The 27,104-nt window shown below is 41.3% G+C and overlaps 1 protein-coding gene across 1 annotated transcript; it reads left to right on the top strand.

The window, feature by feature from the left end:
• The first annotated feature begins 24,763 nt into the window (after nucleotides 1-24,763).
• LOC123430667 lies at nucleotides 24,764-26,192 on the top strand. The gene is made up of 3 exons (XM_045114517.1): nucleotides 24,764-25,017; nucleotides 25,233-25,375; nucleotides 25,812-26,192. The coding sequence occupies exons 1-3, from the start codon at nucleotides 24,904-24,906 to the stop codon at nucleotides 25,963-25,965; spliced, it is 411 nt and encodes a 136-aa protein (XP_044970452.1). The 5' UTR covers nucleotides 24,764-24,903; the 3' UTR covers nucleotides 25,966-26,192.
• The last annotated feature ends 912 nt before the right edge of the window (nucleotides 26,193-27,104 follow it).

Here is a 27,104-nt window from a genome sequence, read left to right as displayed (position 1 = left end):
TTGCAATCTATGTCAAGTACAATGAAATCCACGGGTACATAGTTCTTATTTGCAACAATAAGAACATCATCGATCCTTCCCATGGGTTTCTTGACAGTAGAATCCGCAAGATGCAAATTAAGAGAACGCTCTTCAATCTCATGAAAACCAAGAATATCACATAAATACTTTGGAATCGCGGAAACACTAGCACCCAAATCACACAAAGCATTGCACTCATAGTTTTTGATCTTGATTTTGATAGTAGGTTCCCACTCATCATGAAGTTTTCTAGGTATAGAGACTTCTAATTCGAGCTTCTCTTAAAGAGACTTCATCATAGCATCTACGATATGCGTGGTAAAGGCTTTGCTTTGGCTATAAGCATGTGGAGAGTTTGCAATGGATTGCATCAAAGAAATGCATTCAAACAAGGAGCAATTATCATAATTGAATTCCTTGAAATCCAAAGTGGGAGTTTCATTACTACCCAAAATTTTGATTTCTTCTACTCCACTCTCCACACATTTATCATCAAGATGGGTGGACTCCGAATCATTGGGGCGTTTTTTAACCAAAGTGGATTCATATCCAGCCCCTCCATAAATAGGTTTGACACGCGAAAACAAAGATTCAAGAGGAGACACACCAAGCACTTTAAGATCTTCGTGATTTGCATAACTAGAACGCACCCTTTTAAACCATTCGTGTCTAGCGCGAATTTGGGCGGTTCTTTCTTTGCTCTCATTCAAGGAGATACGCATAGCTTTCAAAGTTTCATCCAAGTTGACCTTGGGAGGAGCGCATCTAACTTTCAAAGCATCAATATCACAAGACATCCTATCAACGCTCTTAGCCAAATCGTCTATTTTGAGTAGTTTTTCCTCTATGGACGCATTGAAAATCTTTTGAGAGTTGATGAACTCTTTGATATTACTCTCTAAATCAGAGGGTAATTTGTTGTGATTTCCATAAGTGTTGTTGTAGGAATTGCCATAATTGTTAGAGGAGTTACTAGGGAAAGGCCTAGGAACATAGTTTCCTCTAAAAGCATTGTTGTTGCCAAAATTGTTCCTACCAACAAAATTCACGTCCAAACTAGCGTTGCTACTCTCAATCAAAGAAGATAGTGGCATGTCATTAGGATCTACGGTAGCGTTTCTACTAGCAACCAAATTCATCAACTCGTCCATCTTAGCACTAAGCGAGATAATTTCTTCTATAGCGTGCACCTTTTTGCTAGCAGGCGACCTTTCAGTGTGCCACTGAGAGTAGTTGGTCATGATATTGTCTAGGAGTTTTGTAGCGTCTCCTAACGTGATTTCCATGAACGTTCCACCTGAGGCGGAGTCCAAGATATTGCGAGAAACGAAATTCAAGCCAGCGTAAAAGATTTGTATAATCATCCACAAACTCAAGCCATGAACGGGACAATTTCTAATCATAAGCTTCATCCTCTCCCAAGATTGTGCAACGTGTTCATGATCAAGTTGCTTGAAATTCGTGATATCGTTATGTAAGGACATGATCTTAGCCGACGGAAAATACTTGGATATGTAAGCATCTTTGCACTTATCCCAAGAATCGATACAATTTTTAGGCAAAGAAGAGAACCAAGTTTTTGTGCGATCTCGCAACGATAAAGGAAAAAGTTTCAACTTAATCATGTCATTATCCACATCTCTTTTCTTTTGCATATCACAAAGCTCAATGAAGGTATTGAGATGGGATGCGACATTGATACGTCCATTTTGCATCATGCTTTCATGTTGATATTTATTGCTTTATGGGTTGTTATATTACTTTGTGGTACCATATTTATGCTTTTTCTCTCTTATTTTGCAAGGTTTATTTGAAGAGGGAGATTTCAGGCAGCTGGAATTATGGACTGGAAAAGGAGCAAATCTTAGTCCACTATTCTACACATCTCCAAATGCCCTGAAAAGTTACGAGGAATTTTTTGGGATTATATAAAAAATACTGGGCGAAAGAAGTACCGGAGGGGAGGCTGCCAGGGCGCCACAAGCCCTGCCAGCGCCACCCCCGTGGTGGCGGAGTGGGGGCTTGTGGGCTCCCTGACGGTCCACTAGCCCCCCTCTTTTGCTATATGAAGGGTTTTGGTCCAGAAAAAATCATTCGGGAGCTTTTTCGTGGTTTCGCCGCCGCCGCGAGGCGGAACTTGAGCAGATCCAATCTAGAGCTCCAACAGGACGATCCTGCCAGGGAAACTTCCCTCCCGGAGGGGAAAATCTTCGACATCGTCATCACCAACACTCCTCACGTCGGAGGGGAGGCATCTTCATCAACATCTTTATCAGCACCATCTCCTCTCCAATCCCTAGTTCATCTCTTGTAATCAATCTTCATCTCACGACTCCGATTGGTACTTGTAAGGTTGCTAGTAGTGTTGATTACTCTTTGTAGTTGATGCTAGTTGGATTACTTGGTGGAAGAGTTTATGTTCAGATCCTTGACGCTATTCATTACACCTCTGATAATGATTATGATTATGCTGTGTGAGTAGTTACTTTTGTTCCTGAGGACATGGGATAAGTCATGTTGATAATAGTCATGTGAATTTGATATTCGTTCGGTATTTTGATATGTTGTATGTTGTTTTTCCTCTAGTGGTGTTATGTGAACGTCGACTACATAACACTTCACCATATTTGGGCCTAGAGGAAGGCATTGGGGAGTAGTAAGTAGATGATGGGTTGCTGGAGTGACAGAATCTTAAACCCCAGTCTATGCGTTGCTTCGTAACAGGCTGATTTGGATCCACTAGCTTAATGCTATGGTTAGACTTTGTCTTAATTCTTCTTTTGTAGTTGCAGATGCTTGCGAGAGAGGTTAATCATAAGTGGGATGCTTGTCCAAGTAAGGGCAGTACCCAAGCGTCGGTCCACCCACATATCAAACTATCAAAGTAACGAACGCGAATCATATGAACATGATGAAACTAGCATGACAGAAATTCCCGTGTGTCCTCGGGAGCGTTTTTCCTCCTATAAGACTTTGTTCAGGCTTGTCCCTTGCTTCAAAAGGGATTGTGCCACTTGCTGCACCGTTGCTACTACTTGTTACTTGTTACTTTTTGCTTGCTACGTTTCACCTCGCTACACAATCACTTATTACCGCTACTTTCAGTGCTTGCACTTATTACCTTGCTGAAATCCGTTTATCAGAGCCTTCTGCTCCTCGTTGGGTTCGACACTCTTACTTATCGAAAGGACTACGATTGATCCCCTATACTTGTGGGTCATCAAGACTCTTTTCTGGCACCGTTGTCGGGGAGTGAAGCGTCTTTGGTAAGTGGAAATTGGTAAGGAAACATTTTTATACCGTGCTGAAATTTATTGTCACTTGTCACTATGGAAATTGTTCCTTTGAGGAGTTTGTTCGGGGTATCTTCACCACGAACGGAAGCACGAGGAGTTGTTCCTCAACCTGAGGTACCTACTGAAAATATCTTTTATGAAATTCCTTCGGGTATGCTTGAGAAACTGCTGGCTAATCCTTTCACAGGAGATGGATCTTCACATCCAGACTTGCATCTGATCTATGTAGATGAAGTTTGTGGTTTATTTAAGCTTGCAGGTTTGCCCGAGGATGAGGTAAAGAAGAAAGTATTTCCTTTATCTTTGAAGGATAAGGCGTTGACATGGTATAGGCTATGTGATGATATTGGATCATGGGGCTACAATCGGTTGAAATTGGAATTTCATAAAAAGTTCTATCCTATGCATTTAGTACATCGTGATCAGAACTTTATTTATAACTTCTGGCCTCGTGACAGGGAAAGCATAGCTCAAGCTTGGGGGAGGCTTAAATCAATGCTATATTCATGCCCCAATCATGAGCTCTCGAGAGAAATCATCACTCAAAACTTTTATGCTCGGCTTTCTCATGAAGATCGTACCATGCTTGACACTTCTTGTACCAGTTCTTTTATGAAGAAGGAAATTGATCACAAGTGGAATTTATTGGAAAGAATCAAACGCAACTCTGAAGATTGGGAGCTGGAGGAAGGTAAGGAGTGAGGTATGAATTTCCAGTTTGATTGCGTTAAATCTTTTGTTGAGACAAACACTTTTAGAGATTTTAGCACTAAGTATGGACTTGACTCTGAGATAGTAGCTTCTCTATGTGAATCTTTTGCTGCTCATGTTAATCTTCCCAAAGATAAGTGGTTTAAATATCATCCTCCTGTAGAAAGCAACATAGCCAAAACCAATCTAGTTGAGGAGAAAGTCATTGCTTTTAGTGATTCTGTTGTTCCTTGTGCTTACACTGAGAAACCACCATACCCTGCTAGGATAAATGATTATTCTAAAGCTCCAACTGTGATACGTAGGGGTTACATTAGACCACTTGCACCCCCTGAGGAGATTAGAGTTGAACCTGGTGTTGCTATTATTAAAGATCTCTTAGCCGAAGACATAGATGGGCATGTTATCAAATTCTGTGAGGACTCTGCTAGATTGTCTAAACCTCACGCGAAAGACAAACACGGACCTGTAGTTGGCCTGCCCATTGTTTTTGTCAAGATAGGACATCACTGTTACCATGGTTTATGTGATATGGGAGCTAGTGTTAGTACAATACCCCGTTCTCTATATGATGAAATCAAAGATGAGATTGCACCTGCTGAGTTAGAACCCATTGATGTCACTATTACGCTAGCTAATAGAGACACTATCTGCCCTCTGGGAATTGTGAGAGACGTAGAAGTCCTGTGTGGTAAGACGAAGTATCCTACTGATTTCCTCGTCCTTGGTATTGCACAAGATAGCTTTTGTCCCATCATATTTGGTAGACCCTTGCTTAACACTGTCAATGCTCACATTGATTGCACTAAGCAGACCGTCACAGTTAGTTTCGAGGGTGTGTCTCATGAATTTAACTTCTCCAAGTTTGGAAGACAACCCCATGAAAGAGAGTCGTCTAGTAGGGATGAAATCATTGCTCTTGCCTCTATTGTTGTACCTCCTACGGATCCTTTAGAGCAATATCAGCTTGAGCATGAAAATGATATGCATATGGAGGAGAGAGATGAGATAGATAAAATTGTCTTAGAACAATATCCTATTCTCAAGAATAATTTGCGTGTTGAACTGCTTGGGGATCCTCCCCACCAAAGGGTGATCCTGTGTTCGAGCTTAAACAGTTGCCTGATACTCTTAAGTATGCCTATCTTGATGAGAAGGAGATATATCCTGTCATTATTAGTGCCCTCCTCTCAGAGCACGAAGAGAAGAAGTTACTAAGAACTCTGAGGAAGCATCATGCTGCTATTGGATATACTCTTGATGATCTTAAGGGTATTAGTCCTACTCTATGTCAGCACAAGATTAAAACCAATCCTGACTTTAAACCAGTTGCTGATCATCAAAGGAGATTAAATCCTAAGATGAAAGAGGTCGTTAGAAAAGAAATATTAAAGCTTCTAGAAGCATGAATCATTTATCCTGTTGCTCATAGTGATTGTGTAAGTCCAGTACATTGCGTACCTAAGAAGGGAGGTATCACCGTCATTCCTAATGATAAGGATGAACTAATCCCACAAAGGATTATTACCGGCTATAGGATGGTGATAGACTTCCGGAAACTGAACAAGGCAACCAGGAACGATCATTATCCTTTGCCGTTTATCGACCAAATGCTAGAAAGGCTATCAAAACACACACACTTCTGCTTTCTAGACGGTTATTCAGGTTTCTCGCAAATACCTGTTGCACAATCTGATCAGGAGAAAACCACTTTCACGTGCCCCTTAGGTACCTTTGCCTATAGACGTATGCCTTTTGGCTTATGCAATGCACCTGCCACCTTCCAAAGATGTATGATGGCTATATTCTTTGACTTTTGTGAAAAGATTGTCGAGGTTTTCATGGATGACTTCTCCGTTTACGGGTCTTCCTTTGATGATTGCCTCAGCAACCTTGATCGAGTCTTACAGAGATGTGAAGAAACCAACCTCGTCTTGAATTGGGAGAAGTGCCACTTTATGGTTAATGAAGGTATCGTCTTGGGACACAAAATCTCTGAAAGAGGCATTGAAGTTGATAAGGCTAAGGTTGATGCAATTGAGAAAATGCCTTGCCCCACAGATATCAGAGGTATACGAAGTTTCCTAGGTCATGCTGGTTTCTATAGAAGGTTCATTAAAAACTTCTCTAAGATTTCTAGGCCTCTTACCAACCTCTTGCAGAAGGATGTTCCTTTTGTTTTTGATGAGGATTGTGAGGAAGCCTTCGAAATACTTAAGAAGGCTTTGATAACCGCACCTATTGTTCAACCACCTGATTGGAACTTGCCCTTTGAAATCATGTGCGATGCTAGTGATTATGCTGTTGGTGCTGTTCTAGGACAAAGAGTTGACAAGAAGTTGAATGTTATTCACTACGCTAGTAAAACTCTAGACAGTGCCCAAAGAAACTATGCCACTACGGAGAAGGAATTTTTAGCAGTCGTGTTTGCATGTGAAAAGTTCAGATCTTATATAGTTGACTCCAAAGTCACTATTCACTCTGATCATGCTGCTATTAAGTACCTTATGGAGAAGAAGGACGCTAAGCCTAGACTGATCAAATGGGATCTCCTGCTATAGGAATTTGATTTGCACGTCGTTGACCGAAAGGGTGCTGATAACCCTGTAGCAGATAACTTGTCTAGGCTAGAGAATGTCCTTGATGACCCACTACCTATTGATGATAGCTTTCCTGATGAGCAATTAAATTTCATCCGCACTTCACATAGTGCACCGTGGTATGCTGATTATGCAAACTATATCGTAGCCAAATACATACCACCCAGTTTCACCTATCAACAAAAGAAGAAATTCTTCTTTGATTTGAGACACTACTTTGGGGATGATCCTCACCTTTATAAGGAAGGAGTAGATGGTGTTATTAGACGTTGTGTGCCTGAACATGAACATGGACAGATCCTGCAGAAGTGTCATTCTGAAGCCTACGGAGGACACCATGCTGGAGATAGAACTGCCCATAAGGTATTGCAATCAGGTTTCTATTGGCCCACTCTCTTCAAGGATGCCCGTAAGTTTGTGTTGTCTTGTGACGAATGCCAAAGAATAGGGAACATCAGTAAGCGTCGGGAAATGCCTATGAACTATTCACTTGTCATTGAACCATTTGATGTCTAGGGCTTTGATTATATGGGACCCTTCCCGAGTTCCAATGGGTACACTCACATCTTAGTTGTTGTGGATTACGTTACTAAGTGGGTAGAAGTTATCCCCACTAAAAATGTTGATCACCACACCTCTATTAAGATGCTTAAAGAAGTCATTTTCCCAAGATTTGGAGTCCCTAGATATCTGATGACTGATGGCGGTTCACACTTCATTCATGGTGTTTTTCGCAAGATGCTCGCTAAGTATGATGTCAACCATAGAGTTGCATCTCCTTATCATCCTCAGTCTAGTGGTCAAGTGGAGTTGAGTAATAGGGAGATCAAATTGATCCTACAAAAGACCGTCAATAGATCTCGAAATAACTGGTCTAGCAAACTTGACGATGCACTATGGGCTTATAGGACTGCTTATAAGAATCCCATGGGCATGTCACCGTATAAAATGGTTTATGGTAAGGCCTGTCATTTACCTCTTGAGCTGGAACACAAAGCTTATTGGGCAATCAAAGAGCTCAACTTTGATATCAAACTTGCCGGTGAGAAGCGGTTGTTTGATATCAGATCGTTAGATGAATGGAGAGCCGAGGCATATGAGAATGCCAAGTTGTTCAAGGAAAAGGTTAAGAGATGGCACGATAAACGAATACAGAAACGAGAGTTCAACGTAGGTGATTATGTCCTGATATACAATTCTCGTTTGAGATTCTTTGCACGCAAGCTTCTCTCTAAATGGGAAGGTCCCTATGTTATCGAGGAAGTATATCATTCCGGTGCCATCAAAATCAATAACCCGGAAGGAAATTTTCCTAGAGTGGTAAATGGGCAAAGCATCAAGCATTACATCTCTGGTACTCCCATAAATGTTGAGAACAATATCATCAATGTCATACTCCAGAGGAGTACATAAGGGATGTTTATCAGCCTGTTTCAGACCCTGAAAACGAAGAGGTATCTGTTTCGGTAAGAAATTGGACTCCGATGCTTTTCCAATAGGAAATTTCCTTCGTTTTGGAATTTTTGGAAAAATAGAAAAATAAAAAGCAGTCCGGAGAGCGAACGAGGCGGCCACAAGCCCTCCCACCGCCCGCTACCCCCTGGTTGCGGAGGGCAAGCTTGTGGGCACCTCGTGTGCCTCCCGAACTCCGTTTTCTTGCGGAGCACTCCTTCTGGTCGAGAAAAAAATCAATATATACTCACCCGAAGGTTTTGATCTCCGTATCGCGCAGTTTTCCTCTGTTTTCGTTTCGAGCCTGTTTCTGTGACAGATCTAGATCATCATGACTTCCCCAAACGCTCCTAAGGACAAGATCTTCGAGAAGGTCATCAATCCCTACCTCACGAAAGTGCTGAAACACCCTCAATCTATCAAGATGAGCGAGGGGATGTTGCACATCCGTGATGTTGAGGGGCCTAAGAAGACCGGAAGCATGGAGACGAGGCTCGAAGCAATGGAGCAACAAGTCTTCAAGTGCCAGGGGATGGTGGAGCGTGGACTCAACGCCAACCACATGATGATCACGGAGTTCACTAGCAATCACAAGATGGATGCCATTGACATTGGGAAACACCTCTCCAGTCTCTATGATAGGGTTGATCAACTTCAGCGCCAGATCTATGACCCGCAGAACCAAAACTGTGAGTATGAGTACAGATTTAAATCAATAAGGTTGGCTGCAGATTTGAGGATTCCGACGACTCGTTAATCCTGCCATGATGGAGCACCTATGCCTTGGAAGACGGAGGATCAGACTACTTCAACAACTCCACCACTAGCACCACCGAAGGAAGACAACTAAGCATTGGTATGGGCAATCCCCTTGGCTTCTGCCAAGCTTGGGGGAGTTGCCCTGGTATCGTATGACCTTTATATCTTTTGCTTTTACCTTTGTTTTAGTTCTTTCCTTTTCAGTTTTTATTTCTTCTCTTAGAGGAATAAGTCTTTAGTGTTTAGTTTGAGTCTTTTGCTTTTGTCTCTCCCCCGATGTATTCGAGCTTACGAGCTATATAATAAAGAGTATCTTAGTCAAGGGCTTTGCTTTGTGCCATGATCAAAAGTATGAAAAGAACGATAGCATGAAAGATCATGAGACGATCTTATGGAAAGTGATAGCTTCACATATGACACGTATGATGATTGAAACTTGTTGAGAATAAACGAACATAGACCTCACTCATTGTTGCAATTAATAAGAAGTAATAAAGAAAGAGAGGTTCACATATAAATATATCATCTTAGACACTTTTTACAATTGTGAACACTCACCAAACTATTACATGCTTAGGAGTAGATGTTGGACAAGGAAGACAACATAATGAATTGTGTTTGCTTGGTTCCAAACAATGTTATATGATTAGAGATCCCTTAGCATGTGACGATTGCTTCCACCTCATATTAGCCAAAACTCCCGCACCAAGTAGAGATACTACTTGTGCATCCATAAACCTCCAACCCAGTTTTGCCATGAGAGTCCTCCATACCTACCTATGGATTGAATAAGATCCTTCAAGTAAGTTGTCATCGGTGCAAGCAATAAAAATTGCTCTCTAATATGTATTATCTATTAGTGTGTGGAAAATAAGCTTTGTACAAACCTGTGATGAGGAAGACATAAAAGCGACAGACTGCATAATAAAGTTCTTTATCACAGGAGGCAATATAAAGTGACATTCCTCCGCACTAAGAGGACACACATTCAAACCTCAAAAGCGCATGACAACCTCTGATTCCCTCTGCGAAGGGCCTATCTTGTACCTTTACTTTTTGCCCTTGTAAGAGTCATGGTGATCTTCACCAAATCCCTATTTTGCCTTTGTCTTGGCTACCGTCACATGCTTGGAAAAGATCTATATTCATATATCAACTTGGAGTTGAGTACATATGCTTTATTATTGTTGACTTTACCCTTGAGGTAAATCGTTGGGAGGCAAAAACTATAAGCCCCTATCTTCCTCTGTGTCGAGCTGAAACTTTGACACCATGAGTACCACATGAGTTGTAACAATTGTGGAAAACAAAGAGATGATTGAGTATGTGGATTTTCCTTACAAGCTCTTATTTGACTCTTTCTGATGTTGTGATAAATTGCAATTGCTTCAATGACTTTGGACTGTTGTTGGTTACTTCTCGGTAAGGTTTTTGCTTCATGCTTTTCTTTGTGAAGGAATTGTTACTTTCCCATAAGAATCTCTATGATGTATTGTTGTTCTATGTGTGATCATGATGCCCTCATGTCCGTATTATGTTTTATCGACACCTTCGTCCCTAAACATGTGGACATGTTTATGGAACTTGGTTTTCGCTTGAGGACAAGCGAGGTCTAAGCTTGGGGAGTTGATACGTCCATTTTGCATCATGCTTTCATGTTGATATTTATTGCTTTATGGGCTGTTATATTACTTTGTGGTACCATATTTATGCCTTTTCTCTCTTATTTTGCGAGGTTTATTTGAAGAGGGAGAATTCAGGCAGCTGGAATTCTGGACTGGAAAAGGAGCAAATCTTAGTCCACTATTCTGCACATCTCCAAATGCCCTGAAAAGTTACGAGGAATTTTTTGGGATTATATAAAAAATACTGGTCGAAAGAAGTACCGGAGGGGGGCTGCCAGGGCGCCACAAGCCCTGCCACCGCCACCCCCTGGTGGCGGAGTGGGGGCTTGTGGGCTCCCTGACGGCCCACTAGCCCCCCTCTTCTGCTATTTGAAGGGTTTAGTTCCAGAAAAAATCATTTGGGAGGTTTTTCGTGGTTTCGCCGCCGCCACGAGGTGGAACTTGAGCAGATCCAATCTAGAGCTCCGGCAGGACGATCCTGCCGGGGAAACTTCCCTCCCAGAGGGGGAAATCGTCACCATCGTCATCACCAACACTCCTCTCGTCGGAGGGGAGGCATCTTCATCAACATCTTCATCATCACCATCTCCTCTCCAATCCCTAGTTCATGTCTTGTAATCAATCTCTGTCTCACGACTCCGATTGGTACTTGTAAGGTTACTAGTAGTGTTGATTACTTGGTGGAAGAGTTTATGTTCAGATCCTTGACGCTATTCATTACACCTCTGATCATGATTATGATTATGCTTTGTGAGTAGTTACTTTTGTTCCTGAGGACATGGGATAAATCATGCTGATAATAGTCATGTGAATTTGATATTCGTTCGGTATTTTGATATGTTGTATGTTGTTTTTCCTCTAGTGATGTTATGTGAATGTCGACTACATAACACTTCACCATATTTGGGTCTAGAGGAAGGCATTGGGGAGTAGTAAGTAGATGATGGGTTGCTGGAGTGACAGAAGCTTAAACCCCAGTCTATGCGTTGCTTCGTAACGGGCTGATTTGGATCCACTAGCTTAATGCTATGGTTAGACTTTGTCTTAATTCTTCTTTTGTAGTTGCGGATGCTTGCGAGAGAGGTTAATCATAAGTGGGATGCTTGTCCAAGTAAGGGCAGTACCCAAGTGTCGGTCCACCCACATATCAAACTATCAAAGTAACGAACGCGAATCATATGAACATGATGAAACTAGCATGACAGAAATTCCCGTGTGTCCTCGGGAGCGTTTTTCCTCCTATAAGACTTTGTTCAGGCTTGTCCCTTGCTGCAAAAGGGATTGGGCCACTTGCTGCACCGTTGCTACTACTTGTTACTTGATACTTTTTGCTTGCTACGTTTCACCTCGTTACACAATCACTTGTTACCGCTACTTTCAGTGCTTGCAGTTATTACCTTGCTGAAATCCGTTTATCAGAGCCTTCTGCTCCTCGTTGGGTTCGACACTCTTACTTATCGAAAGGACTACGATTGATCCCCTATACTTGTGGGTCATCAGGCATCTTCACTAGGAAGGCCAGAGAATTGCTCTTTCATAACAAGATTCAGCAAAGCTGCGTTGATTTCATACGATTCCGCACTAGTTGCGTGAGCAATCGGAGTACTAATAAAATCATTATTATTAGTGCTTGAGAAGTCGCAAAGTTTGGTGTTTTCAGCCATGATGACTTCAACAAACAAACAAGCACACAAGCAAGCAAGAAAACCGGCAAAGGAAAACGGCAAAGGCAAGAGAAAACGGCAAAGGAGAAAGGCAAATATTAGTGGCAAATGTGAAGTGGGGGAGAGGAAAACGAGAGGCAACTGGCAAAAAAGTAAATGCAAGAGATGAGTTTGTGAGACCTACTTGGATAGATCTCTCCTTCCCCGGCAACGGCGCCAGAAATACTTCTGCTACTGCAACAAAAGACCTTCCGAAGGTGCCAGAAATAGGTGTGTCGACGGCACGAGGAATCCTTCTTCTACGGCTACGCCTGAAGGGACTTCCTAGGCAAATATGCAAAGGATTTCCCACGTGGCCTTGGAGCCTTGCGTTGGTGTTCTCTCGAAGCGGAAAGGGTGATATAGCGCAGCGGTGGTAAGTATTTCCCTCGGTTTGAGAACCAAGGTATCGATCCAGTAAAGGAGTATCACAAGAGCCTGCACAAACACAAAAAGCTTGCTCCCAACGCTATGAAGGGGTTGTCAATCCCTTATAGATTGTTCGCCAAGTGAGAACTGAAAGCAACAAAGTAACAAAGCAAAGTAAAAGCGAAAGTGGAAACGATAGATGTGAATAGACCCGGGGGGCGTAATGTTTACTAGTGGCTTCTCTCATGAAAGCAAGTAGACGGTGGGTGAACAAATTACTGTCGAGCAATTGATAGAACCGCGCAAAGTCGTGACGTCATCTATGGCAATGATTATATCTATAGGCATCACGTCCAAAACAAGTAGACTGATACTTTCTGCATCTACTACTATTACTCCACACGTCGACCATTATCCAACATGCATCTAGTGTATTAAGTCCAAAAGAACAGAGTAACTCCTTAAGCAAGATGACATGATGTAGATGGACAATCTCATATCAACGACAGAGCCCACCTTGTTACCCTTGATGGCAACTACTCAATATGTGCATTGCTGCCCCTACTGTTACTAGGAAAGGTCACCACATGGTAAGAACCCAAAACCAAGCACTTCTCCCATTGCAAGAATCATAGATCTAGTTGGCCAAACAAAACCCATGACTCGGAGAGACTTACAAGGATATCAAATAATGCATATAATAAATCAGCAAAGACTCAAATATATATCATAGATAATCTAATCACAAATCCACAATTATCGGATCTCGACAAACACACCGCCAAAGAAGATTACATCGGATAGATCTCCATGAAGATCATGGAGAACTTTGTATTGAAGATCCAAGAGAGAGAAGAAGCCATCTAGCTACTAACTACAGACCCGTAGGTATGAAGTGAACTACTCACGAGTCATTGGAGGGGAGATGATGATGATGAAGAAGCCCTTCAACTCCAAAGTCCCCTCCGGCAGGGCACCGGGAAGGGTCTCGAGATGAGATCTTGCGGAAACGAAAGCTTGCGGCGGCGGAAAAGTATTTTCGTGGATCCCTTGATTTTTTTCTTCTGATTTTTAGGGAATATATAGGCGCAAGATCTAGGTCAGGGGGCGCCAGGGAGGCCACAAGCCTGCCCACCGCCGCCTCCCCCTGGTGGCGGAGTGGGGGCTTGTGGGCTCCCTATAGCCCTCCTGGCTTGGCCCACAGGCCCCCTGATATTCTTCCGTTCGGGAACAAATCATTTCGGGGATTTTATTCCGTTTGGACCCCGTTCCAAAATCAGATGTGAAAAGAGCCAAAACACAGAAAAAACAGAAACTGGCACTTGGCACTGAATTAATAAGTTAGTCCCAAAAAAGATATAAAAGGTACATAAAACATCCAAAGATGACAAGATAACAGCATGAAACCATCAAAAATTATAGATACGTTTGAGTCGTATCGGGTACCACCTCTTATGGGCGGTAGTACCGCTCTTTAGAGCGGTAGTACCATTTGTGTGCGGGTTGAGGGGGCAACAGTTCTTCGTGCTTCTTATTCCCCATTGAACCCTATCCTTTGAGTTCGTGTTTGCCCCCCATTATTGATCTTCTTCTAGCTTGCTAACTCTCATCCCTCCAATGATTCTTGCAAGTTCTTGAGGGAAAGGAGAGAGGAGATCTAGATCCACATTTCCACCAATCACTTTATCCTCTTTGTGAGGGGAACCCCTTGGATATAGATCTTGGAGTTCTTCGTGTTCTTCTTTATTCTTCCTCTCATTTTCTTCCATAGCATTAGTTGTTGTGGCGGGATTTGGGTGAGAAGGACTTGGGCACCCCGTGTGCCCTTGCCATTGCATTTGGTGCATAGGTTTGAGTTCTCCAGGGTGATGCGTGGAAGTGAAGTTTGAGAAGCTTATTACTCTTCGATGTTTGGGCACCCTAGAGATTGTGCCTCTTGGGTGCTTTGGTGCCCTAGATGGTTGGTGGTGCCTCGGAGCTCAATCATAGTGGTGTAAAGCTCTGGGCAAGCATTGGGGTCTCCAATTAGGTTGTGGAGATTGCCTCGAGCAATTGAGGTCACCCTGGAGCCACAATCCATTATGGTGAAGCTTCGTGGTGTTGTTGGGAACATCCAATTAAGTTGTGGAGATTGCCCCAACCTTGTTTGTACAGGTTCGGTGACCGCCCTCGAGGTTCCTTTAGTGGAATCACGACATCTTGCATTATGCGAGGGTGTCAGGAGATTACGGTAGCCCTAGTGGCTTCTTGGGGAGCATTTTTCCTCCACACCGCTCCAAACAAAGATTAGCATCCGCAAGGGTGTGAACTTCAGGATACATCATCGTCTCCGCGTGCCTCGGTTATCTCTTACCTGAGCCCTTTACTTATGCACTTTACTTTGTGATAGCCATATTGTTTCTTGTTATATATCTGGCTATCACTTACTCCCTCCGTTCCTAAATACAAGTATTTTAAGAGATTTCACTAAGGGTCTACATACGGAGTAAAATGAGTGAATCAACCCTTTAAAGTATGCCTATATACATCCATATGTAGTCCTCTAGTGAAACCTCCAAAAAACTTATATTTAGGAACGGAGGGAGTAGTTGTTTATCTTGCTTAGCATAAGTTGTTGGTGCACTTAGGTGAGCCTATTGTTTTTAGGTTTTGTACTTTACTAATTAAACGCTAGTTTTATTCTGCATTTATTCAAGCCTAAACCATAATTATTTTAAATCGCCTATTCAGCCCCTCAAGGAGACATCCATGTCCTTTCAGCTATGATGATTCCTTTCACTTGGGGATTATCAACCTCTTTTCTCGCGCCTTTGCTGGGGAGCAATAGCGTGGGGTTAATATTGTCGTGTATGCTTGTTTTCTTTTATCACAAAGTAGATTTTGTTTTTACTTTTTTTTCTCTTTTCTTGTTTTGTTTCTTTAGTTGTGGGTGAAACAAAAAAAATTGAAAAATTGAAAACACAAAAATTACTTGCCTATTAAAAGAGAAGCGATTGGAAAGTTATGCATTGCAGAAGTAAGGGTCGACCTTGAACACCTGTGTTCATGCTCATGGAAACAATGTAAAAAAATTCATGAAAGTTTCTCATAAAAATAATTATTCACTTATATATTACCACTATATCATAAAAATAATTTGCTTGTCATAATATTCATGGTAATCTTTTGCATGTTTCTTCTACTATTCTTATGTGAGCATCATTGATATCAACATGCCTAGCTAAAAGGCTTTAAAGAAAAGCGCTTGTTGGGAGACAAACCCAACACTTATCATTTCTGTTTTTGTGTGTCCACTTGATTAATCTACTGTAGTAACCATGTTTTGTGTCTTTTATTTCAATAATGTGCCAAGTAAAGCCTTTGGGATGAATTGGATTATAGTAGATTTGATCATGTGCAAAAACAGAAACTTTTGCGTCCAGTGCAGAATTTCTCTCATTTTACTAGAATGTCTTTTTGATCTATTTTTTTAGACAGTATTGTTATACAAATTCCCAGGTTATCCTAAGTTTTCAGAATTTTTGGAGTTACACATGTATGGTGTTTATGCTGATCATCACAGAGTGTTCTGTTTTAGACATATTCTGTTTTTGCTTGCATACTTTGCTTGTTTTGTTGACGCTATGGATTATACCGGGGGGTATAAGCCATGGAGAAGTTATCAATTTATAACAGTACCTAAAGTTTATGATTTGCCTATTATATTAACGGATCTCACGAGGTTTCTGTTAAGTTTTGCATGATTGAAGTTATCAAGTTTTGGGTGAGATACCGATATGAGGAGAATAAGGAGCATCAAGACCCTTAGCTTGGGGATTCCCTAGGAACACCCAAGGTAATATACAAGGAAGACTCAAGTGTCTAAACTTGGGGATGCCCCGGAAGGTATCCCCTCTTTCGTCTGCAATACTATCGGTATACCTTACTTGGAACGATATTTTTATTCATCACATAATATGTGTTTTCCTTGGAGCATCATTTTATCTTGTTATTCTCTATTAGATGCTATTCATAATCATGTTTCTCAATAAAAGGTTCCAAGAATTGCCTTTAGAATGCTTCAATTGCATGTGTTAGGAGTATTGTGTGAAAACATAAACTTTTGCTATAGTGTTTGAATTATCATATTTTACTAGAACGTGGAAATTTTCTGAATTTTCACACACCATTTTCATACAAATTATTTATCATGTCCTATTTTTTCAGGATTTGTTGAGTTATAGAGGTAGACATTTTGAATTTATTGCTACAGACTGTCCTGTTTAGACAGATTGCTGAAGTAGTTTTGTTATCTACTTATCCTAGTATTTTCATAGCTTATATTGGTAGATATAAACTGTGGAAATGATAGTATACATTACCTAATGTTTGAAAATTATTATTCAATTTGTCTTGGCAGTACATGAAGTGTTGATTTATTTTTATGTGTACTAACCTATCTCACGAGTTCTTTTCAAGTTTTGTGTGGATGAAGTTTTTGGGACTTAGCTGAAAACTGGATATGAGAGGATTGAACGATATAGAGAAGCTCAAGCTTCGGGATTCCTAAGGCACCCAAGTAAATATTAGAAGAAGTATCAAGCATCTAAGCTTGGGGATGCTACGCGTCCCACCTCTCTTCATCAACAATTATTGGTTATCTAATGTTGATCCTAAGTTTTCATTCGTTCACATGTGCTATTCTTGGAACATATTTTGTGTTTATTATTCCCTTTTATTTTATGCACCATGATGGTATGATATAATCTTGGGTTAATTTATAGAATGCTTCATGTGCCTCACTTAAATCTATTGAGTATGGCTTTATAGAATGCTTCACGTGCTTCACTTATATATTTTGAGGTTGGATATTGGTATCTATGTATTCATTAAAAATGCTCTATGAACTTCACCTATATATTTTTGAGAGTAGTTTGATGATCACTCTTGTTCTTCACTTATATCTTAAGAGAAAATGTTGAATGAATTAAATGTCATAAAACGCAAAATTATACATGCTTCATATGCTTATCCCATGGGGAGTAGTGACTTCACATACTAAGAGTATAAGCAATAAAACTTATTGGAGGTTAGCAAACATATTATTGGTCACTTGAAAAATTCATGAAAGAATATTGAAGGAAGAGAGATTTCACATATAAATATACTATCTTGGACACCTTCTATGATTGTGATCCCCCATTAATTATTTTCAAACTTGGTCAAGTAGTTGACGTTGGACAAGGAAGACAACATAATGGTTATGTTTGCTTATATTCACATAGTAGTTATATTGTCATGGATCCTTTAACATGTGGTGCTTGCTTTAGATACTTTGCTAGCCCAAATTTCGCACTAAGTAGAGATACTACTTGTGCATCCATAACCCTGAAACTCAGTTTCTTGCCATAAGAATCCACCATACCTAACTATGGATTGAATAAGATCCTTCAAGTAAGTTTTCATTGGTGCACAAAACAATATAAATTACTCCTAAACATGTATGATCTTTTATTGTAAGGGAAAATAAACTTTGTACAATCTTGTGGTGGCAAAGAAATAAAAGCAATGAACTGCATAACAAAGTTTGCCATCACAAGGGGCAATATAAAGTAATGTTCCTTTACATCAAGAGTTTCCACATCAAAAAATAAACATCACATGACAACCTCTGCTTCCCTCTTCGAAGGGCATATATTTAACTTTTCTTTATTTAATTTTATGCAAGATTCAATAATGTTCATCCCTATTCTAATCTCTTAATTCTTTAGTTGGCAAGCATCATGTGGTGGGGAAAGATCCAGACACATATATCCACTTGGATATAGGTAATCATGATTAATTACCGTTGACATTATCTGAGATAAATAAGTTGGGAGGTGGAACATTAAGCCCCTATCTTCCTATGTGTTTGATTGAAACTGCTTATTCTAAAAATATGTCTTGAGTGCCAGCAATCATGGAAGACTAAATGATAGTTGAGTATGTGGAATTTGCTAAATCAAAGCTCTAACATAGACCCTTCCTGAAAATAAGATGAATTGTAATTGTTTGATGACCAAAAACATAGTTTGCTAGTTTTCAAGAAAGTTTATGGTCTATACTTTAACATGTGAATAGCTTGTTACTTGATCATGAGAAGTTCTATGAAAAAAGAGTTATTGTTTTATGATGCTAGAAAAAGTGATTGGAAGTAACATTGATCAAACTTATATACTATGCTAGCATTCACACTTCATAAATTATATCTTTTATCATTTACCTATTCGAGGACGAGCAGGAATTATGCTTGGGTATGCTAATACGTCTCCAACATATCGATAACTTATGAAGTATTCATGCCAATATTCTACATCTTTCATATACTATTGACAACATTTTATATTATTTTTGGGACTAACTTACTTATCCTGTGCCTAGTGCCAGTTCATGTTTTTTGTGTGTTTTTTGTTTTGCATAAAATCCATATGAAACAAAGTCCAAACGCGATTAAAATTTATGGATATATTTTTCGAATATATGTGAATTTTGGGAAGAAGAATCAACGCAACACGGTGCCCGATGGAGGCACGAGGCAATAGGGTGGGGCCAAGGGGGCTGGCCGCGTGCTGTTAGCTCGTGGCTCTACCTTAAGTCGGTTGGGGCCCTTATTTTTCCGCAAGAAAGATATTTTTACGATAAAAGTCCCCTCAAAATTTGAGCCCGATCGAAGTTACGGATCTCCGGATATGTAAGAAACGGTGAAGGGCCGAAAAACATTAGCGAAAATAGGAGAGAAACAGAGAGAGATCCAATCTCGGAGGGGCCCTCGCACCTCCGAGAGCCATGGATGCCAAGGACCACAGGGGATAACCTCTCCCCATCTAGGGACAGGCCATGGACGAGGAAGCCTAGGGGGGATACTCTCTCCCCCCTCTCTCGGTGGCGCCAGAGTGCCGCCGGGGGAGCCTGTTGGGGAACGTTGCATGGGAAACAAAAAATTTCCTACGAACACCCAAGATCTATCTATGGATATCAACAAGCTACGAGAAGGAGAGTGGATCCACATACCCTTGTAGATTGCTAAGCAAAGCGTATATAACGCGGTTGACATAGTCGAACATCTTACGACCCGTCCCGCGATCTTATCACGATCCGTCTCGATGTAGCGCCAAATGGCTAAAACCTCCGTGTTCAGCACATGTGCATCTTGATGACGTCTATGCCTCCTTGATCTAGCAAGCGAGGGCAGAGAGGTAGATGAGTTCTCCGGTAGCGCGTCGGCATGGTGGCAGTGGTGGTGGAGCTGTCCCGACAGGGCTTCACCAAGCGCTACCACGACGATCTAGAGGAGAAACTGATCTAGAGGGAGAGGGAGAGGTTGCGCCGTGGCTTATGGTGCAGCTGCCGTCTCTCCTCTACACTATATATAGGGGAAGAGAGGAGGGGTGTCTCCCAAGGGTTTCCCCCTGGGACCGGCGGCCAAGGAGGTGTCCACCTCCTACAAGGGAGGTGGGGCGCGCCCCAGGGAGGATTCCCTCTCCTCTGGGACTCCTCCCACCTACCACCATTGGGGCGCATGGGCCCTTGGGCTCGGCTACCCAGCCCACCAGGGGTTGGTGGGCCACCTCTTCAACCCATGTGCACCCTCCTGGATGGGTGGCCACCTCCCGGTGGACCCCCGGAACCATTTCGACACTCCCGGTACAATACCGTAAACACCCGAAACCTTTCCGAAAGCCGAATAGCTCTTTCCTTCATACCAATCTTTGTCTCGGGACCATTTCATAAATACTCGTGATGTCCAGGATCTCATCCGGGACTCCGAGCAACTTTCGGTCACCATCATACATAACTCATTAATACCAAATTGTCACCGAACCTTAAGTGTGCAGATCCTGCGGGTTTGAGAATTATGCAGACATGACCGAGACACTCTCCGGTCAATAACAAATAACGGGACATGGATGCCCGTATTGGGTCCTACAAATTCTACAAAGATCTTTGCCGGTCGAAGCACGATGTCATGGATTCAATCAATCCTGTATGCAATTCCCTTTGTCCATCGGTATTTTACTTGTCCGAGATTCGATCGTCGGTATCTCCATACCTAGTTCAATCTCGTTACCGGCAAGTATCTTTACTCATTCCGTAATACAAGATCCCGTGACTAACTTCTTAGTCACATTGTTTGCAAGCTTCTTGTGATATCGTATTACCAATTGGGCTCAAATATACCTCTCCATCATATGAAGCGACAAATCCGAGTCTCTATCCATGCCAACCCAACACACACCCTCGGAGATACCTGTAGAGCACCTTTATAGTCACCCGGTTATGTTGCAATGTTTGATACACACAAGGCATTCCTCCGGTGTCAGTGAGTTGCATGATCTCATGGCTGTAGGAATAGATACTTGACATGAATAAAGTAGTAGCAATAAGCCAACACGATCATATGTTATGCTTATGGTTGGGTCTTGTCCATCACATCATTCTCGTAATGATGTGATCCCGTTATCAAATGACAACTCATGTCTATGGCTAGTAAAACTTAGCCATATTTGATCAACGAGCTAGTCTACTAGAAGCTCACTAGGGACATTGTGTTTGTCTATGTATACACACATGTATCTGAGTTTTCAATCAATACAATTCTAGCATGGATAATAAAGATTATCATGAACAAGGAAATATGATAATAACTAATTTATTATTGCCTCTAGGGCATATCTTCTATATCTGAATAGCTAGCCCACACTAACATATTTCTCTCAACATGCAAACATGCCACCACACCATTCAACATGCATAGGAAAAGGCCCACCTCAACATGCAACTATGCATATTAAAAATCCACTTCATATCTAAATAGCTAGCCCCAACTAACATATTTCCGTCAACATGCAAGCATGCCACCTCATCATTCAACATGCATAGGAAAAGGCCCACCTCAACATGCAACTATGCATATTAAAAGTCCACTTCAATATGCAAACATGCACGCATGTCAAAATCCATTGTATTATACTATTTACATTTAATTCTTATATACTTTCAAAATCTATAATTTAAAATATTTATGTTTTGTATAACCAAAGCCTTATTGTAATATTGCAAAATATTTCCGCAACAACGTGCGGGGCATCATTTAGTTTCCAACAGAGCCATCACCGCGGTGATCGTCTTCATCAACATCACTGTCTTCATCACCTTCCTCATCTCTTTTTAGCGGTCCACTTTCTCGTACACCGTGTAATCCCCTACATGAAAATGGTGTTTCATGACACATATTATTAATTAATGATGTGTTGCCATCCTATAATGTTTGAGTAGATTTATGTTGTTCTTTGGGTTGATTGATGATCTTGATTGGTTTGAGTGTATGTTTTATTTTGGTTCTGTCTTATATTGCCCTCCGTGGCCCGAACACATGAGGGATTCTCGCCGTGACATAGAGTGACGGAAGCTTACAATTGAGTAAGGGGATTGTTGCAATACGTTCATGATTCGCTTACAATGAGGGGCTAGAGTGACAGAAGCTTACAACCATGTAAGGGGATTGTTGCATATGGGAGTAAAGGGGAGTTGATATTTAATGCTATCGTTGGGTTTGCCTTAATGATTTCTAGTAGTGGCGGATGCTTGCTAGAGGTCCAATCATATGTTCATATGATCCAAGTACATAAAGTATGTTAGCTCATGCCTCCCCCTCATATAAAATTGCAAGAATGATTACCGATCTTATTATTAACTACCTAGGATGATTCCGCACACCATACCATCATTATTCCACACTCGTTATTTGTAATATATTGTAATATTCTAACTTTATTTAGGCAGCGATAATTTTCATATTTTTGTTCACCAATATCATGCAAAACTACCCTTTTTATACCCATAACACAATTTTATTTCTCGTTACTAGATAGAAGCAAACGTTTGGTGTATGTAGAGTCATATCGGTGGTAGATAGGACTTGAGAGAACATTGATCTTACCTTTAGCTCCTTGTTGGTTCGACACTCCATACTTATCACTTCCATCTTTGTAAAATGCTACGATGATTCCTTGCACTTCGGGATTATTATCCCTTGAGCCCCTCTAAATAGTTCAAAATCCCAATAACTCAAGAGCCAAAAAAGAAAGATATCCATTATCACCTTCAAAGCATATGTCTCGAGTCTTCTCAATTTGGGAGGGGGGGAGGGGGTTGGCAATTCTTGACACCTTTTGCATAAGGTGCTAAAAATTGATAATTCACTTAGAGAACTCATCAACTCCTATAATTCCATGTCATCAACACGAGAAATGTCATTAGGGGCCTAGATGCACTTCCAGGAATACAATGACTTGGAGAATGACAAGAGACAAACTTGGGTAGCGGGCTGGTCTATGGACAGAGACGCTCAATCATGAGTGGGCTTTTGCTAAGTTAATACATAATACTCACTTTGTTCTTCTCGAAATTCTGGGTGGGCTAAGGCCCGCTCTACCTACATGCTAGGTCAGCCCATGGCACAACCAAACCATGAGAGCTATATCTCGCTTATAGTGAGACGGTTGGAACTTTCGCGAAAAGCATTTGTAGTAACGGGCCGGTCCATAATAGCCTACTTAAAAGAAATAGAGTAGAAAAAAGCGAACGAGTGGAAACGGACCCAAGGATCTCTTGGTTATTGCATAGCCCTCCTATCTAGTAAGGCACCATCATGTTTGTGTCAAACTAGTACGACGGGGCCAACTTGAAGGAAGAGTCGGGTTTTCACTGGTTTGTGGGTTATTTTCTTGTTTTTTGCATTGATTTTTCTTTCATTTTTTTCTCCATTTGTAGTATTTTTCTTTTCTTTGTTTCTTTCTCGGTTTTGACCGCCTTTTTCTTTTTCTGCCTTTTTTTCTTCGGTTTTGTTTGCTATTTTCTCCTTTTCATCAGTTTATTTTGTTCTCTCTCGGGTTTTCACTGTTTTTCTATACACATTTGTGTATGTAGTGTATATCAAATACATTTTTCTAATACAGGTTTAACATTTTTCAAACACAAGATCAACATTTATTGACTACATGGTAAATACTTTTTCTATACACATTAAATTTTTCTAAAATACTTGATTAACTTTTTAAAATAGCAGATTAACATTTTTTTAATACATGGTCACCTTTTTTTATATGCACGTTTACCATTGTTTTCAAATGCTTGATTAGCATTTTTTGAATACAAGTTATTATTTTTAATACATGTCCAACATTTTTCGAATGCTTCATTAATATTTTCAAATACCAAATTAAACATTTCTTTAATATATGGTCATCAGTTTTTCCATACGCGTTTAACATTTTTTTTCAAATGATTGATCAACATTTTTGAAATACATATTCACGGTCAACATGTTTCTATACATTTTAATATTTTTAAAATGGTTGATTAATATTTTTAAAATACTTGATTAATTTTTTTAAATACATGATCAAATCTTTTCACACACATTGTATTTTTTTATACATTTTTCATATACAGGAGAAACAGTTTTTCTATACACATTTGATATTTTTCATATGCATGATAATATTTTTCAAATGCTCGATTAACATTTTTTTTTGTAAAAGTATTTGGAAGTATGAACGAAAGTAAAAATAATAATCAAGAAACATGAAAAAAAACATAAAAGCGAGGTTGTGGCCTCCTGTATGCCTGGGCCGGCCCATCTCGTGTTCGCTAAAAAAACAAGAACTCCTGCAAGTCTTGTTTTCACCAAAGAGAGAGACACCAGTTTCTGTGAAGCCCGGCTAAAAGAAAAGTCCCTAAAAGCTAAATCATGTTTATCTGAAGCTTAGTCAGCACTCAGCAAAAACAAGAAGGGGCATGCGAAGTGATTACTTGCAGTCAAAGCCAAGGAATCACTTTGTGTGACGCTTCTTGCTTGTTAAGATTACCAGCTCTATCCAGTTAACCAATTAGAAACAGATACAAGTGTCGATGAATCTTTTTGTTGACGCAGACCCAGTCTTATTCTTTACCACAAGCCTCAAAGTCATTATCCTCCCTATCTATTCTGGCCACATCAGTTTACAAGGCATTGACTCAACTAACGACACATAAAAAAAATGCACAAGCTGCAAAACCCATGGGCGGCGATCGATGGTTGTTGGTTGAGAAGAGTAGACGGCCCGGAACGGGACCCAACTCCCGACCTATCATTCTCACGTCCACTGTAGCTCAGATGACTTGTGAGTTGAGACTAGGTTTGCTTATCAGTAGGTGACGCACCCGGAGAGTGTATATGTATGAGGTGACCCTGCGCGTCCCTGTTACACCTCAGTCGTCTCAACACTCCACCTGGGAAGAGGAAGAGGAAGAGGAAGAGGAGGGACGCTAAGTTTCAGCCACCAAGTCGGCGATCCAGGCAGGAAAGATGGCGCTCAGCATCACCAGGAAAGAGATCGAGGGGTTCTGGAGGAGGAAGGAGGAGGAGGGCCGCCTCGCCGCCGAGAAGGAGGCCGCCAGAGCCAAAGCCAAGACGCTTAAGGTCAGACCCCTGCTGCTGATCAACTGTATTTCTCCAGTATATATCTGTTTATAAGGTCAGATCCTGCCGCTCATCTCCTTAGTCGGCTGAAGAAGACACCGAGAGCTCTGTTATGTCATTTATCCTGTTACGATCATGAAACCTCTGGCTTTGATTTTAAATTAAAAGAAGGCATGATTGAAATGGTTTGGACTGGCTGAATTTTTGGAAAGCAGATGGAGGATTATATGCTCTTCGAGCAAATGATAAGGGAGATTCTCGAGGAGGGGGACGATGGAGAGAAGGGCATCATCAAGAACCGCATGATGGTGGCACCTTCCACCATGGTCGCCGAATTACGGATTGGGATCAAGCACTGGTAAACCTCTTCGCACAACTTTCCCGTAGCATTTCCAGCACCGAGAGCGCGACCTTTTTTCTGAACAGTGCCTTTAGCCGCATCTTTTCTGAAACTGTATACTGGTAGCCGGCGCGATGTGGGAGACAATCTGTACCCCACCCCATCCAATTCCTTTCCCATAGTCGGATGCCCTGTCACAACCCACAATGCCGCCGTCCTAGCACCATAACTTATGGCCAACAAGCGTACGGCATAGGTGATTGGAAAATAAAAGGCATTACGGGCCATACCACAAGCATACGTACGTACACGCTAGCTAAAAAATGTTTCTGGTGGTATCTATCTTCTTACATTTGCTTAACGTCTACGGGGAAGCTTCTTAGTCTAGTGCGGTATTTAATTAGGTGGTGCTACATGTGGATTATGATGTGACATCTTCTCCAACTGGGTGCAGGTGGAAAAAAAGCACCTATGCTTATCTGAATGAGCCGGCAGTGACGGCATCGGTGGATGACAACGGCAGAAGCAGACGCGCCGTCACTTATATTCCGCAAGACAGATGCCTCAAAGTCCGCTCGGCAATTCCTGCTTCATTTGTCATCTTTTAGGCGCTCTGTGTCCGTGGTAAGGACGTGCCGATGCGTGTGTTACTTATATGTGTGTGTGTGCGCGCCCATCAGCTATTGTGTTAAGGACGAAATAATTTATGATGTGTACAAATATGTCTGTTTGCAAGTTTTTGTTGGTAGCTTACCAAGCTAGCTGCGTGGTGTGTATAAATATGTCTGAATGGTACTGATATCAAATTAAGTGGATGACCGTGTTGCTTGGTGCATTGCGTCAATTTTTTACTTTACTTTTTGGCCTGGCGACTGGTGTGTGGTTTAACCACAACAAAAGTAAAAGCATTGCCTGTGCTGACGGTCACTACTTGGCTGCTTCTTAAACTGCCATCATCCGGAAATTCAAATTGCGAGCGTCCTGGGTGCAAAAGATAAAATTAAATATCCAGCAATGCCCTGAGCAACAAGGTTTTCCACTTAATTTGAGTGGAGTGACGGTGCCCTAGACCATTGATGGCGGTAGCACCAGGAGCATGACGAAGGTGAGATGGAGATGGAGATGGAGATGGAGATGGGTGGGGAAGAAGAGCGAGATTTTAGTTCATAAATAGAACCGGGCATTTCCCTTTTTTTATTTTTGAACCAAGAACCGTAGAACAATCATTCTATGACAAATTATATTAATAAAATATATACAACGTACAAATATATTACAATTATCCTATGCCAGCTCGAGGAAACATCATGCAATTCATAATAATCGTTTCACAATTTATCTATACTTTTAATTTTTAATAATAGAGAGGCTATTGTTTCTGTCGGAAAACTCACTGTGATATTTTTATAAAAAAAACCCTGTAATTTTTGTTATTCAACCCGCACTCCATCACTTATCTGCAACGCAAAAGAAAAAAAAACGATTCGCTGTAAAAATTATACCCCGTACGCATCGACTCCTCCCGTCGACCCTGGGCCACCCTGGCTTGTGCCCAGGCCGCCGCCACACCACTCGCCGCCGCGGCCGACCTCAACTCAACCCACCCGCCTCCGCGGCCGTACCTCTCCCCGCTCACTATCCCCGTTGCGGCGCTCGAGCGCATCGCGTCGACCCTGGTCCACCCTGGCCTATGCCCAGGCCGCTGCCACACCACTCGTCGCCATGGTCGATCTCAACCACCACTGTT

Source organism: Hordeum vulgare, chromosome 2H (genome assembly GCF_904849725.1).
Source record: "Hordeum vulgare subsp. vulgare chromosome 2H, MorexV3_pseudomolecules_assembly, whole genome shotgun sequence".
NCBI lineage: Eukaryota > Viridiplantae > Streptophyta > Magnoliopsida > Poales > Poaceae > Hordeum > Hordeum vulgare.
This window is presented reverse-complemented; position numbering and strand designations above follow the sequence as displayed.

Excerpts from the sequence above, each read along its gene's own strand:
- LOC123430667 (XM_045114517.1), top strand. The coding sequence starts at position 24,904 with ATGGCGCTCAGCATCACCAGGAAAGAGATCGAGGGGTTCTGGAGGAGG. Across the intron at positions 25,018-25,232 it reads CCAAAGCCAAGACGCTTAAG|ATGGAGGATTATATGCTCTT; the intron begins GTCAGACCCCTG and ends TTTGGAAAGCAG. Across the intron at positions 25,376-25,811 it reads CGGATTGGGATCAAGCACTG|GTGGAAAAAAAGCACCTATG; the intron begins GTAAACCTCTTC and ends AACTGGGTGCAG.